The sequence below is a fragment of the Orcinus orca genome, chromosome 17 (genome assembly GCF_937001465.1).
Source record: "Orcinus orca chromosome 17, mOrcOrc1.1, whole genome shotgun sequence".
Classification (NCBI taxonomy): Eukaryota; Metazoa; Chordata; class Mammalia; order Artiodactyla; family Delphinidae; genus Orcinus; species Orcinus orca.
In genome coordinates, this window is record NC_064575.1 from 78886637 (window position 1) to 78900856 (window position 14220).

At 41.8% G+C, this 14220-nt stretch overlaps 1 protein-coding gene across 2 annotated transcripts in view; it reads right to left on the minus strand.

The window, feature by feature from the left end:
• The window catches only part of DNAAF11 (dynein axonemal assembly factor 11), a 71606-nt gene that overhangs the window by 43323 nt on the left and 14063 nt on the right, over positions 1 to 14220 (minus strand). The window contains exons 3-4 of one of the 2 annotated variants that reach the window (XM_004265312.3): positions 13556 to 13633; positions 5390 to 5562 (exon numbers count right to left, since the gene is read on the minus strand). In XM_004265312.3, coding sequence (XP_004265360.1) covers positions 5390 to 5562; positions 13556 to 13633 — 251 coding nt within the window. Of the gene's footprint in view, positions 1 to 5389; positions 5566 to 13555; positions 13634 to 14220 lie in introns of both variants that reach the window. The other variant, XM_033419765.2, reaches the window with a different exon arrangement.

Genomic DNA, 14220 nt, shown 5'->3' on the forward strand with positions numbered 1-14220 from the left:
AAAACAGCCAACACAGTGCATTTATTCAAAAGTCACCATTTGAATCAGCCCCAAGCAGACTGTGTTTGCAAGATGAGAAATAATAAATTATGCACCTTAGTGATATGGAATTAAAAGCAAAGTAATGGGAAACGTCAGAAACTTTGATATAAATCAATGTTTACTTCATACAATTAACACAGTTTACAAAGTATCTTTACTGGTAATAATGATAAGTAGGTCTCCTGTTGAAACTGATTATTAATGACAAGCTCCCAAAATATAGTAATTTTATAACTGCTCACTATGTAAAGAATTTCAGTGCCTCAAGTCAAGTCCCCAATGCTCTCTACGAAAAAGGGCCTCGTACATCACACAAAATTGAGCTCTATTGCAAATGAGCCCATGTTCTACCCTTGACAAGACATGTAGAATGTATTATTAATTCTTATGGTCACTGTTTTCATCTGGTACCTCCATAGGGATTGTTCCAAACTGAAATATTAAAAACACCAACCCCAAATCTGAAGGGTCAAAGCTACCAATTTAGAGATGCCTACTTATTTACTGAGCCTTTTTCTACAAAGAGAGGTGAGGTATTTAGAAAAGTGTGGTAGGCAGAATAATGGTCCCCCAAGAATGTCCACTTTCTAATCCCTGTGAATGTTACCTTCCATGGTAAAAATGACTTTGCAGATGCGATTAAGTTAAGGATGTTAAAATGGGGAGATTATCCTGGATTATCTGGGTGGGCCGGATGTAATCACATGGGTCTTTATTAAGGAAAGAAGGCAGCAGAAGTGTCAGGGTCAGAGTTAGGGAGAGGTCTGAAGATGCTACACGGCTGGTCTTAAAGATGGAGGAAGGGGCAGGGACTCAAAAATGCAGGCACCCTCTAGAAGCTGAGAAATGCAGGGAAACAAAATTTCCTCTGAAGGCTGCAAAAGGAGCAGAGTCTTGCCAACACCACAATCTTAGATTCTGACCTCCAAAACAAAGAGTATATATTTGTGTTGTTTTAAACCACTGAGTTTGTGGTCATTCATTACCACAGCAAAAGGAAACTAACACAAACAAATACAAAACACACAAAGATGGAGTTAAATATGAATTTTAAAAAATTATCAGGAGCAGTTATGGGCTTCCCTGGTGGTGCAGTGGTTAAGAATCCACCTGCCAACGCAGGGGACACGGGTTCAAGCCCTGGTCCTGGAAGATCCCACATGCCGCGGAGCAACTAAGCCCGTGTGCCACAACTACTGAGTCTGTGCTCTAGAGCCCACGAGCCACAACTACTGAAGCCCACGTGCCTACAGCCCGTGCTCCACAACAAGAGAAGCCACCGCAATGAGAAGCACGCACACCGCAGCGAAGAGTAGCCTCCACTCGCCGCAGCTAGAGAAAAGCCCGCGTGCAGCAACAAAGACCCAACGCAGCCAAAAAAATAAATAAATAAAATAAAATAATAAAATAAATAAATTTAAAAATAATAAAAAATAAAAATTGTCAGGAGCAGTTAATTAAAAATCAAAATTATAATGTCGCTATTTGGAAAAAAAATAATTTAAAGTAGGTTTTGGTCATAAGAACTCATATGGCTGCTGTAGATGGGCGGCAGAATTGGCTCTGAGCTTGCTGGCGGCCAAAGTAAAACAGAAAAACATCATTGGTGAAGCGATTTTTGCTTTCTTTACTGAGAAAATATACTCGTTTCTAGCTTCTCTCTAATACTTAGTTCTAAAACATATTTCTAAAGTAGAGTTTCTTAGTGGAGATCTTGAGAGATGTCACGCATTGTTTCTGTAGTAACATGTCCATACATAACAGTCTTCACAAAGCTGTCTCTTCTAAGATCCTTCAGTGAAAGGTGAGGCCATAATGATAAAATCGAATTCAATTAAACCTATTATTTAAGGAGGTAAGTAATTGTGGTCTAAGTACTTAGCCTTTTTTTTTTTTTTTTTTGGTAATTAACCTCGTTTAAGCTAGGGTTAAGATCTAAGCAATTCTGGGACTGTGGTTAAGATTCTGAACTTCCACTGCAGGGGGCGCAGGTTCGATCCCTGGTCAAGGAACTAAGATCCCACATGCTGCACAGAGCGGCCAAAAAAAAAAAAGATCTAAACAATTTGGAAAATTCTGGATAAATATAATTTCTTTCACTGGAATTTTGATGAACATTGTGAATAAGGTGATATATTCTCTTACCTGTATCTGGGATGTAAGGATTTAAGTATTAACTTTATATATACACATATATAGTATTATATATAACATATATATATATATATTTCCTTATACTTGGGTTAAATAAACATTGATATAATTTAGACCTACTGTTTCTAAAAGATTATGACCAATAAACCCCTTGTCACCAATACAGGCAGGAAGCAGAAGACCTCATACTGGGAACTGATGACAAATGTGAGATGCTGTCACATGTATGCCAGCACCTGTTCTCGGGGCCTTCTTATTGGATCTCAGGTTTTTGAAGACTTTTGTTAGGTAGTTTTCAAACTTGGCCTAAGTTTTCTTCAGTCCAAAATCACAGCTGAATTCAGAAGGGCTGATGAACTGAGAGATTAAGTTTTAGGCTGTGCATTGCAGTATTCCTTGATCTTTATTCACTTAGAGTTCTTGCAACACAGAGGCAGAGTGTCTACGTTTCTTGATAATAATTGCACGTGTGCTTCAGCAAAGAAGAGAAAGAGAAACTAAGATTTATTGAGGGCTCAGAGAACTTCTTTAGAGTAGGAATTATTAATCCATTATAGATGAGAAAAATGAGGCATGCAACTCACGGGTAGCAGAGACATGAGTCCTATCCTGGTTTGTCTGCTACAAAACTTTTCCCACTAGGCTACAGTGCCTACTTACCACCTGGAGTGGCTCAGACACTAGGAAGAGGATACTTGAAAAGGGCTGAATCTCCTCACACCTCTTGTGCATGTCTGTCTAAATAATTACTCTGTTATGAGTTAAATTGTGTTTCCCCCAAAAAAATTTATGTTGAAGTCCTGATCCCCAGTACCTCAGAATGTAACCTTATTTGGAAATAGGGTCCCTGCCGATGTAATCAGTTAAGATGAGATTATTCTGCAGTAGCGTTGGCCCCTAATCCAACATGACTGGTGTCCTTAAAAAAAGATGGGAGTGACGCTTCCACAAGCCAAAGAAAGTCAAAGCTTGCCAGGACCCACCAGAAGCTGGGAGAAAGGCATGGAACAGATGCTGCCTCACAGACTCAGAAGCAACCAACCCACACCTTGATCTAGAACTTCTAGTGTCCAGAACAATGAGATAAATTCCTGATGTTCAAGCCACCCCGTTTGCAGAACTTTGTTATGGCAGCCCTAGGAAAGTAATACATCTGTTAATGCAACTCCTGTCAAGTAGATCACAAACTTTCAATGGAATGGTAACTAAGACTCTAAAATTTATCAAGCTGTTTTTAAATACTAGTAAACACATTTATGAATACTATATTTCAAAGGGAGGCTGTTGCCTGTTGTAACAGCTTATTCAGAACAGTCTTTCTGAAAGGAAAGACTGGACCTGAAGCCTGTACATTAACCCAGACAGGAGCAGTGAGTGTGGTTACGGTGTGAAAGGTGGGCTATTAGGTTCAAATCCCACCAGGGTCACTTGCCAGGTGTGTCACCTTAAACAAGGAGCATCAGCTTTCCAAGGCCTGGCTCCCTCATCTCAGAATGCACCTAATCATCTCCCTGCAAGAGGCCGGGAGTATCAGAGATGCTGTGTCCAAAGCACCTGGAACAACCCTGGCCCATGCTTCAGGCACCTGTCTGATGGCTCTCACATACCCCTAGCCCAGGCACTGCAGAGTTGACAGGGGGCCCAGCTGTGATGACAGTCCCTGCACCCTTCCAGGGAGATGGTTCACAGCATCCATTTTCTCTGAAATTCTGGTTCTCATCAGTTCATTTTTTTAGGAAGTCATTGTACAATGATGATCAGCCTGGGTTATGTTTGATCTACTTCATCACTCATTCTACATATATATTCTAGATTCAATTACCTGAATCACTCCTTCTCTTAATCAAAGAAACTTTACATTAGAAGAAATGTGTTCTATCAATCCAGCAATTTTGACTACACAGAACACAGCAGTCTAAAAACAAATGTCCTCTGAGGATAGAGGAAAAGGACTGTTAGAAAGCCAGGGCCTCCATGCATTCTCTCTGCAGAAGCAAAATGCTGTCCCTGCTGCTGGAGTGACACCAAGAGGACGTGACCGCTGGATGGCCTGCGACTGGACCTGGCCAATCACAGGCTCCTCACCCCCTCCCCTGTCCTTGGAATGTACCTTCTGCCCGCTGCTCCCACACTAGGAGCGGTTCCAAGGGTGCAGCCTTGAGACAGTAAGGCTCTGTTGAGACCCTCTGGACGGTGTACGTGACTGAACCCAGTTAAGGCCTCTCTATAAACCTGTAAGATTATGGCAGGCAGGCGCAGAGATCTACTCATCCTGTTGCCCAAAACAAGCTTGGTAAGTAGGTTTCCTTGCTTATTAAACCTGCCACCTACGTATCTGGAGTCCTGCCTCTTTCTTTGGTCTCTCCTTGCCCTCCGTGCATGGGGGCCAGTTTCAGATTTCACCTGGGAAGCTCCCGAGGTTTCAAACCAACACATGCAGGTCAGGAACTCTTGGAATTACATGGACTTTAATATTACTACTTAAATATTCTCAGGTGTATGATTTCTCTAGAAACCATGTGTTGTTTCCCAGTACCAAAAGTATCGAATATGGGGAGATTTGGCATAAGAAATTAACACACAGAGCAGTGGTTCTCAAATGAGGTCCCTGGACCGGTAGCATCAGCATCACCTGAAAGCCTGTTAGAAATACAAATTCTTGGGCGCCCATCAGACCTACTGAATCAGAAACTCTGGGGGAGGGGCCCAGCGAACCCCATCTAAGTACTCCAAAGCATACCAGAGTTTGAGAATTACTAACATAGCGAATGAGTTAATAGAAAGCAATAGTAAGAAATAATACTTTAAAAAGCACAGTAATTTAAGACTGTGAAATACAAAGGTATATAGCTGTTGCCACCTCAAAAGCCCTAAACTTTTGGTTTGCTACTAGTAATAAGGAACGCTCTTTGTAACAATAACTTGAACTCACCAAGAAAGTTCAATTGAACTGTGTGTGTTCTGAATGAGAAAGGAGAAAAGCACGCAATTTATTTTTCAAAGGTTTATTAAAGCTATAATATTAAAACAACTTCAAAGGTTCAGTAAGCCAAAGACTCGGTTTTGATTTTCTGGAATATTCCATCCTCTAAAACAACACATTCTCTGAAAATGCTGTGAATAAATCAGGAATCACTGTAGTTGCTTGTTTTCATTTTTCTGAGAATTTTGTATCACTGAAGAAAAAGCATACCTTTAGTTGTTGCAGAGCTGCCACCACGAACTGTCTGTAGCCGTCAAAGTCAGCGCAGGGGTTTCCCATGAGGAAGAGCTCCTTCAGGTGGATGTTGTGTTGAAGGGTTTTCACACTGCTCAGCTCACCAATGAAATTTACCGTCAAGTCAAGCTTTGTCAGCCCTTCGCATCCTGCTGAGAGAAATGAAAAGAAAAAAAAGCCAGAAAAATCACACAGGCAGTAAAATGTGTACAATAACACATCATAGAAATAACAGTTGCAATATTTTAAGTCTGTTGATTAACTGCACTGCTTACCAAGAAGTGGTTTTTCAGAAACCTCAAAGAGGCTTAGTCTTGACTCACTTTTCTATCTGTGTCTCCCCTTACTTTCTTTCTTTCTTTTTTATTTATTTATTTATTTTTGCGGTACATGGGTCTCTCACTCTTTTGGCCTCTCCCATTGCGGATCACAAGCTCCGGACGTGCAGGCTCAGTGGCCATGGCTCATGGGCCCAGCCACTCCGCGGCATGTGGGATCCTCCCGGACCGGGGCACGAACCCGCGTCCCCTGCATCGGCAGGCGGACTCTCAACCACTGCGCCACGAGGGAAGTCCTCCCCTTACTTTCAACCCCTTAGTCCCTCCAGCCAAAGGAAATCATTTTCCTGCCCGTATCCATAAGCTCTGGGCTGTTCACATTTAGATTTGGTCACTATCTGGCGTGACTGCATCATGTTGACAAATCTAATGGAGCCTCTTCAATGCACCATGTCACTAGAAGAGTCTGCTGCATGTGGCACAATCGACCATGGACTGTCTCTTAACTCTCTCAACTGTCTTGAAACTCTGATGCTACTCTTTCCTTGTCCTCCTTTTCAATGAAGTCTATTCCTCTTGATCTCTTTTGCAGGCTTTTCCACCCCATCAATGTGATGGAGATTTCCATCCTTGACCCAATACTTCCTTTCCTTATGGTCTTGATAACAGTAGTCATGCCCACTGGTTTCACTAACCCCAGATTCTGATGACTCCCAAACAATAACCCCATGTCTGACCATCCAACTGAACATCACACTCCTGTTTCTACATGCCCGCAAGACATATCACATTCAACATGTCCAAACTGAAGTCTCCATATTTTCTCTCACTCTGTACTCCTCAAGACAGCTTTTCTGCCTTCTTTACATCTAAACTCTATCGACGTCATCACCATTTTGGTATCAGATGTGATTCAACACCAAGAGTCAAATCAGGGTTAACTAGGAAGTTAACCTAAACTATCCTCTTAGTCCCTTCATGTCATCAGTCATCAAGCCATGCAGATCTTAAGTCCTAACTTCTTTTTACATACTTCTTGTCCACTATAATCCTATTACCAGTATTCCAGTTCAGGTTCCTGTCACCTTTTGCATGCAATATGGTGTATCTCCTAACTCGTCTCCCTATTTTGAGAACATAGGAAAGAAGGAAGGAAGGAAAGACGGACAAAAGGAAGGGAGAGAGAAAGAAGTTTGTCAAGGTGGCTGCTCCTCTTCCCCGCTCTTTCCTTTCCCTTCCCTTTCCTTCTCTTCCCTTCCTTTCAGAACAACTAATTCCTAAAGCCATCGGGGACGCAAAGTAAAGAAGGAGTAGAGAGGCGAGCGATAGCTACGTTGGTCCAGAGCAGAGTGGTGGAGCCCAAACAGGATGAGGACGGTGTGCAGAGGGCTGCCCTGTGCTGGAAGCCAGGGCCCCAGCAGTGAGGGGCATCCCGGGTGCAGGTGGTCTGGCACGAGGGCAGGAGCCCAAGCCCAGCGAGGAAGGCATCCCTGCAGAGAGGGATGGTGCGTAGGAACCTGGGCAGGATGAAAAGAGCATCCACACCAAAGACAGCCAGCCATGGGGTGTCAGTGCAGACAGGATGGCACCAACAAGGAAGGGCAGCCTGACTTGAGGAATCAGAGCCCAAGGAAGGTGAGGGGTCCGCAGGGGAACAGCGCCATGAGCAAGGTGTCAGAGCTCGAGGAGGGCGAGGTGGATACCCTAACGAGGGCTAGCGTGGGGATTGGGAGCGTAAGCCAGGGGAAGAAGGCGCCCGCGGAGGGGCCCACCTAGGGTTGGGCACGGAGATCAAGCAGGGCAAGGAGCGTGAGCCATGGACGGGCCGCGCGGAGCGGTGTCAGAGCTCAAGCTGGCTGAAAAGACAGTAAAGAAGCCTAATGCCCTGGGTCAGAGAGGAATGTCCCAGCCAAACTCTTGCTGAGTTCCTCACCCACAAAACTGGGTGGCGAAAGAAAGCTGTTTCAAGGCACTGAGTCCTGGGGTGTTGTTTTTTTTTTCACTGCAATAGATAACTGGAACTGTGAGGCAAATAAGCTAAGAAATGAACAAAGTTCAACAAAGCTACCAAGTGGGGACGGGAACCGAATCCCAGGTCTGCCCAGCTGAAAAGCCTCTCTGAACCTGTCCACTAGAAGTTCTCTTTGCCGACGTCAGCTGTTTATTACTAACGTATCATCATGACCATGACCATGACCATGACTGCAAAACTCTCACGCTAAAGCTCTGTGGGACACAGTGTTGGGTCTCTAAGCACAAGCGGTTGTAGTCATACCCTTGTGAGGGGTGAGCTGAGGCCTGCAATTCCTACATGGATGGAGAGAGCCAGACCAGCCATCCTCTGGTGGGAGGAGAAAGGGGGAGCAAGAAAGGCCAGAGGTTAGACGTGGGTCAGCAGGCACGTGAGCGTGACCACTCCCCCCAACAAAGCGTTCATTCAAAACACCAGTCACCATAGATGGGCCCATATCCCGTGTCTCATTATGATATCCCGTTACGTGACTCGAAAACATAAGCAAGGCGGATAGACAGGGATAAAGAACCTCGGGGGCAGCGAGTGAGAATGAAATCTGCACCTGCCACGTAGGAGGTCAATAGACGATGCCTAAAATGAGAGAGTAGAGGACGCCTGGTGTAAGCAGGTTACTTGGAAACATGCAGCAGAAGAAGGAAGGGGAGTGGATGGCGGTCGCCTCTAGGGGGCAGGACTGGGGGGTCTGGCAGCATTGACAAGAGGTCTGTTCTTCAACACGAGTATAGATATCACTTTGACTTTTGAGACTGTCTATTGCGTTACTATGGTAAAATATGAATTACTGAAAAGCCGAATAACCAAAATGCACAGGAACAAATAAATACTTTTATAATATTCCAGACTCAGCTACACAGGTGAAGGAAATTCAGAAACTTCATATCTTCAAAAATAAATTTTAAATATGTTGGAAAGGTTATGAGATTAAAAAAATATATATATTTTTTTTCAGCATTCAATTTGTCAATACACAAAATAGGCTCTTAAGTGTTTTTTTTTTTCTCTTGATCCAGAATTTCATTGGGGAGGAAAAGGTCCCAATCAAATACCTCAACTGGAAACAGGTAATTTGTACAAAGCTGTTCAGAACAGTTCTATTCACAAGAGCAAACATAATTAAAAACACTTCAAGCACCAAACAATAAGGAGTTATTTAAAGCACATCAACATATTTGATAATTCAGTCATTAAAGCATAGTGATGTGAATGAACTAAGCCACTATATGAAGAATGAATATGAAACTAGACATATAAATATAATTAAGTTTATATCTCTGTGCCTGTATGTCTGTTTTACAATGGCCAAAAAAAAATGTTAGATGTATTTTATGAAGTGTAAAGATATATTTGGGGTAGTCTGACTTAAGATACAGGTTACCTGGTATTTCTTAAGTTGACTTTGGGAGACTCTGAGAGATATTTTAATTATGTTTTTCTTCCATATGAGAAAAGACTGACATTTGAAAGACTCCAACAAGCTCAAAAATTCATATAATTTTTGGATTTTGCTGTAATTTTGTAGATGCAGAACCCTCCAAATGTTCATTACATTTTTCAAAGTGATGAATCTTAATTTTTCTTCTACTAGGCCTACACATAAGAAATTAAACCACATCTGCCATTTGAAAGAACTATTCTTGCTGAACTAGACAGGCTTGAGAAAACCTCCCTCCTTCAACTGAGTCCCACCCTTCAGCCCCTGTTCTGTGAAGCTCGAGCTCAGTGGCCCACGGGGGTCTAAAGGTCACTGAAACCAACATGCTGATTTCCCAAGAGGGAGAGTTGACACTAATAGAAACCCCATCTCTCCTTCCAGGTTTTAAGGGTGGGAGAGGAGGGGTGGGATGGAAAAAAATCTTGGTGAATTCACAACAAGGAAAAAAGAAAAAGAAGGATACAGTTATGTTTTGCCATGCAGCAAAACAAACAAAGAAAAATCCAACTTACGTTTTAAATTATACTGAGATTTACTCAAGTATGTGAGCTGAGTATATATATATCCAACTTCCTCCTCTCTTCCTCAAACATTTAAAATTAAACAAGTGCATATTTGCCAAAAGATAAGACACCCATCCCTCCCTACTGCCCATCTCCCCAAACATATCCTCAGACGACCCTGAGCCCGGTGCATCCGTATTAGAGCTGGAAGGCAGAGGACCAAAAGGAAGAAGTGTCCACTGTGGACCAAGTTCTCAAAGCTCAAAAAGACGATAGTGACAATACTGCCCTCTAGTGGTTGGTGGCCGACACATACCGCAAAAACAGAACTCCACATCCTTTCAGATACTACTTTCTTAATGAAAATAACAAGCCAACTGAGAATGAGAGTTTTAATTATTTCTCTGACATTATAGATAGATATTTCACTACTAAAAAACATAGATATAGAGCAATTTTTTTTAAGTTTTCTTTTTTAATTTATTTATTTTTGGCTGCGTTGGGTCTTCCCTGCGATGCGCAGGCTTCTCTTTGCAGTGGCTTCTCTTGTTGCCGAGCATGGGCTCTAGGCGCGTGGGCTTCAGTAGCTGTGGCATGTGGGCTCAGTAGTTGTGGCTCACGGGCTCCAGAGCACAGGCTCAGTAGTTGTGGTGCACGGGCTTAGTTGCTCCGCAGCATCTGGGATCTTCCCAGACCAGGGCTCGAACCCGTGTTCCCGGCATTGGCAGGCGGATTCTTAACCACTGTGCCACCAGGGAAGCGGTAGTGCAAATTTTGTTATTTCATTTGTTCACATGTGGATATGGTAACAGGGCTGGAGAGTGGTAGCTGGGAAAGAGCAAAGGCTCCATTTCTAATGCAGAAAAATGCCAATAATGGAAAGAACCGTCTCAGTTCCAGCACTGATGATGGTTTGGGGGCTTTGACAGTGATGACATTTCAGGTTTTGAGGATGAACATTAAAAATGTATGATGAATATTTATGCCTTTATTGATACATGACCTTGATGGCCCCTGAAATACCGATGTCTACACTAGGAGACAAATAGGCTAAAATCCAACAGGACTTAAATAATGTCCTCCTAATTTTAGCTCTTGGAAGATGGGAGTGGGGTGGGGAGAGGAGCTTGCCTGCCTCTGCCCCAAGCCCCTGCCCACCCACACAGAGCCCACAGTGGCCCTGCCAGCCAGGCCAGAGGCTGGATGTGGAAACACCACCTCACAACTGCAGAATAAGGCCACACAGCCACCTAATCAACCAAATTCTTTGTGGTTATCAACAGACACCAAGTGTTATTAGACATTTCGAAAAAAAATAACAGCACAGAATAGAAGCCTGCAAAGTAAAATAGGAAACCTCCCAGAATAACAAGACAAAGAGGTTTTAATCGCGGTGATGGTTTCACATGTGTGTGCATATGTCCAAACTCAACAAATTATATATATTCAATATGCGCAGGCTTCTGTACATCAATTATACCTCAATAAAGTTGTTTAAGAAAAAATTGTGCTCTAAAGGACACCAACAAGGAAGCTGACAAGAAAACCCACAAAATGGGAGAATATATCTACAAATCATTTATCTGATCGGATTCTAGCGTTCAAAATAAAGAAATAAGTCTTACAGTTCAGCAGTCAAACAACAAATAACCCAGTTAGAAAATGGGCAAAGATTTTGAATAAAGAAGATTTCTCCAAAGAAGATATACAAATGGCCAATAAGCACATAAAAAAATGCCCAAACTTATTAGTCATTAGGCGAATGCAAATCAGGACCACAATGATATACCACTTCACACTCACTATAGGATGGCTACTATAAAGATAAATAAATACACGAAAACTGAAAATGACAACTGCTGGCAAGGATGTGGAGAAACGGGAGCCCTCGTAAACGGCTGGTGGGAATGCAAGCTGGTGCCGCTGCCAAAGCAGTTCCTGAGAACAGTGAGACGTACAGTTATCACAGGACCCATCAATTCCAGTTATCACAGGACCCATCAATTCCATACCTAGGTGCACTAAGTTAACTGAAAACAGATGTTTATGCAAAAACTTGTACATTAATGTTCACAGCAGCTTTATTCATAGTAACCAAAAAGTGGACTCAACTCAAATACCCATCAACTAATAAATGAATAAACAAAATGAGGTGTATCCATACGATGGAATATTATTCAGCCCTAAAAAGGATTAAGTACTGATGCATCCTACAACATGGATGAACCCTGAACACATTAGACTAAGAAGTCAGAACAGGGGCTTCCCTGGTGGCGCAGTGGTTGAGAGTCCGCCTGCCGATGCAGGGGACACGGGTTCGTGCCCCGGTCCGGGAGGATCCCACATGCCGCGGAGCTGCTGGGCCCGTGAGCCATGGCCGCTGCGCCTGCGCGTCTGGAGCCTGTGCTCCGCAACGGGAGAGGCCACAACAGTGAGAGGCCCGCATACCGTAAAAAAAAAAAAAAAAGTCAGAACAGACGACCATGTATTGTTTGATTCCATCTATATTACATGTTCAGAATGGGAAAATCTATGGAGACAGAAAGTAGATTAGGGGTTGTTAGGGGCTAGGGTAGGAGGTGAATGGGGAATGAATGCTAATGGATACGGGGGTTTCTTTTAAGGTGATGAAAATGTTCTGGAATTAAACAGTGATGATGGATGCACAACCTTGCAAATATACTAAAAACCTGTGAATCGTGTATTTTAAAATGGTGTATGTAAGTTTATAATACGTAAATTGTATTTCAATTTTCAAAATACTAAATTGTCCAAATATTTCCATTCAGGAACATTTACATGTTAAATTTGAAGCACATTAGAGAGATTAAATGTAAAGAATAAAATTATTAAAATTAGAACTTAAATGGACTATATTTGTATCCAGAAACCATAAAGAATCCATAAAGAAAAAGATTGATAAATTGGAGTATATTCATTTCAGAAGTAAGACTTCTGAACAATACCAGCATCATGACTGAAATAAAAGTAGTACACTCAAGAGAAAAGATTTATAACATGTATAACAAGGTATTAATATCTGGAATGCACAAGAGCACATGAAGAAAAATGAGTAGAAAAATGGCCAAAAGATATGAAGTAGTTATTCACGTAAGAAAAAAATATTCAATAAACATCTGAAAGGTTATATGGAAGATCAGTAATAATAAGTGAGGAGAAAATTTTAAAAATTACTAGAGAACAATGTCTTCTAATCTTTAGAAAAAGATTGCTTATAAAAAGCACTAGTGAAGTTGGGGGAAAATGGGTATTCACGTGGACCATAGGTACAAGTATATATCAATACAACCTTTTTGGAGAACAAATTGGCAATATTTTCCAAAATATGCATATTTAAACCCAGGAATTCCATTGCTAAGTATCTATCCTAGAAAAATATTTACACATGTACACAGAGTGAAACGTATTAGGATGCTCATTGCAGCCATGCTTATTATAGCAAAATGTAGAAACCACCCAATTGTCCATCTGCAGAACAATAGTTGGATAACTCAGTCTACAATCATTCCATTAGACAGCCTTCCCCATCCTTCCTGGATCAGAAGAACAAGGTAATTTTATGGAAGAAATTCATTTTGAAAACAATATTCATAGTATGATCCCATTGATACAAAGCAAAATGTAACAAAACTACCTTCTATACACCAAAGCGTTAATACCGCTGCCTCTGGGAAGGAAACTGGGTTAGGAAGGGGTGAAGTAGACTTACATTTTTGAATTTGTGTATCTTGTTATCGTTTGACTTTTTACAACAAGAATTGACAAACATAAGACTTATATAAAATGTTAATTTGAAAAGTCTACCTATTGTTTAAGCAATACTGTTGAAGTCTAAGTTTAATTAACAATTAATTATAAGAAGAAAATCCTTACCTTCCAAATTCTCAATTTTTTCAATGTTGTTTAAAGCTAAATTCAAATATTCAAGTTTCTTGAGTTTGCTAACATTTTCTGAAATATACAAAGAATGGAATTAATTAACCTTCAAGATAAAAGACATTTTTATGTAATCTTATGAAAATGGTAACGAGAATCTAAGGATCATTATGGTTGTCAAAACCATGTTGCTTTTTCAAATCTGTACCTCAGAAAGTAGGTAGATTAGGGGTTGTACTTCAGACATTGTTGGTTGCCCACACAGCATCCATTTCTCCCTCTGTCCTTCCTAATGGAACCAACCCATTTCTGCTCATGTCTCTACCCAGCTCCAACTCCAGGGGGGTTAGGCTTAACCAAGCTGGCCCAGCACATGGCAATCCCATGTCCCTGGCTAGTGACAGCTCAGGAGCCCAGGCTTAAGTCAACCAGCCTGTGGCAGTCTCCTGGCGATTGTGTGATGCAGCAGAAGGCGTGCACACCAAGTACTCCCAATCAGATGAGGAGGAATGATCTGTATTTCATGCTTGCGGATTTCCTGTCCTTTCTCCTACTGGATGTTAAAAAGGAAGGAAATACTATCTTTACTGGTACTCATAGTCATCTTGCAAACCTGAGGGAACCAGCTGTAGGATGAAGCCCACTGTGACTGGTGGAGCATA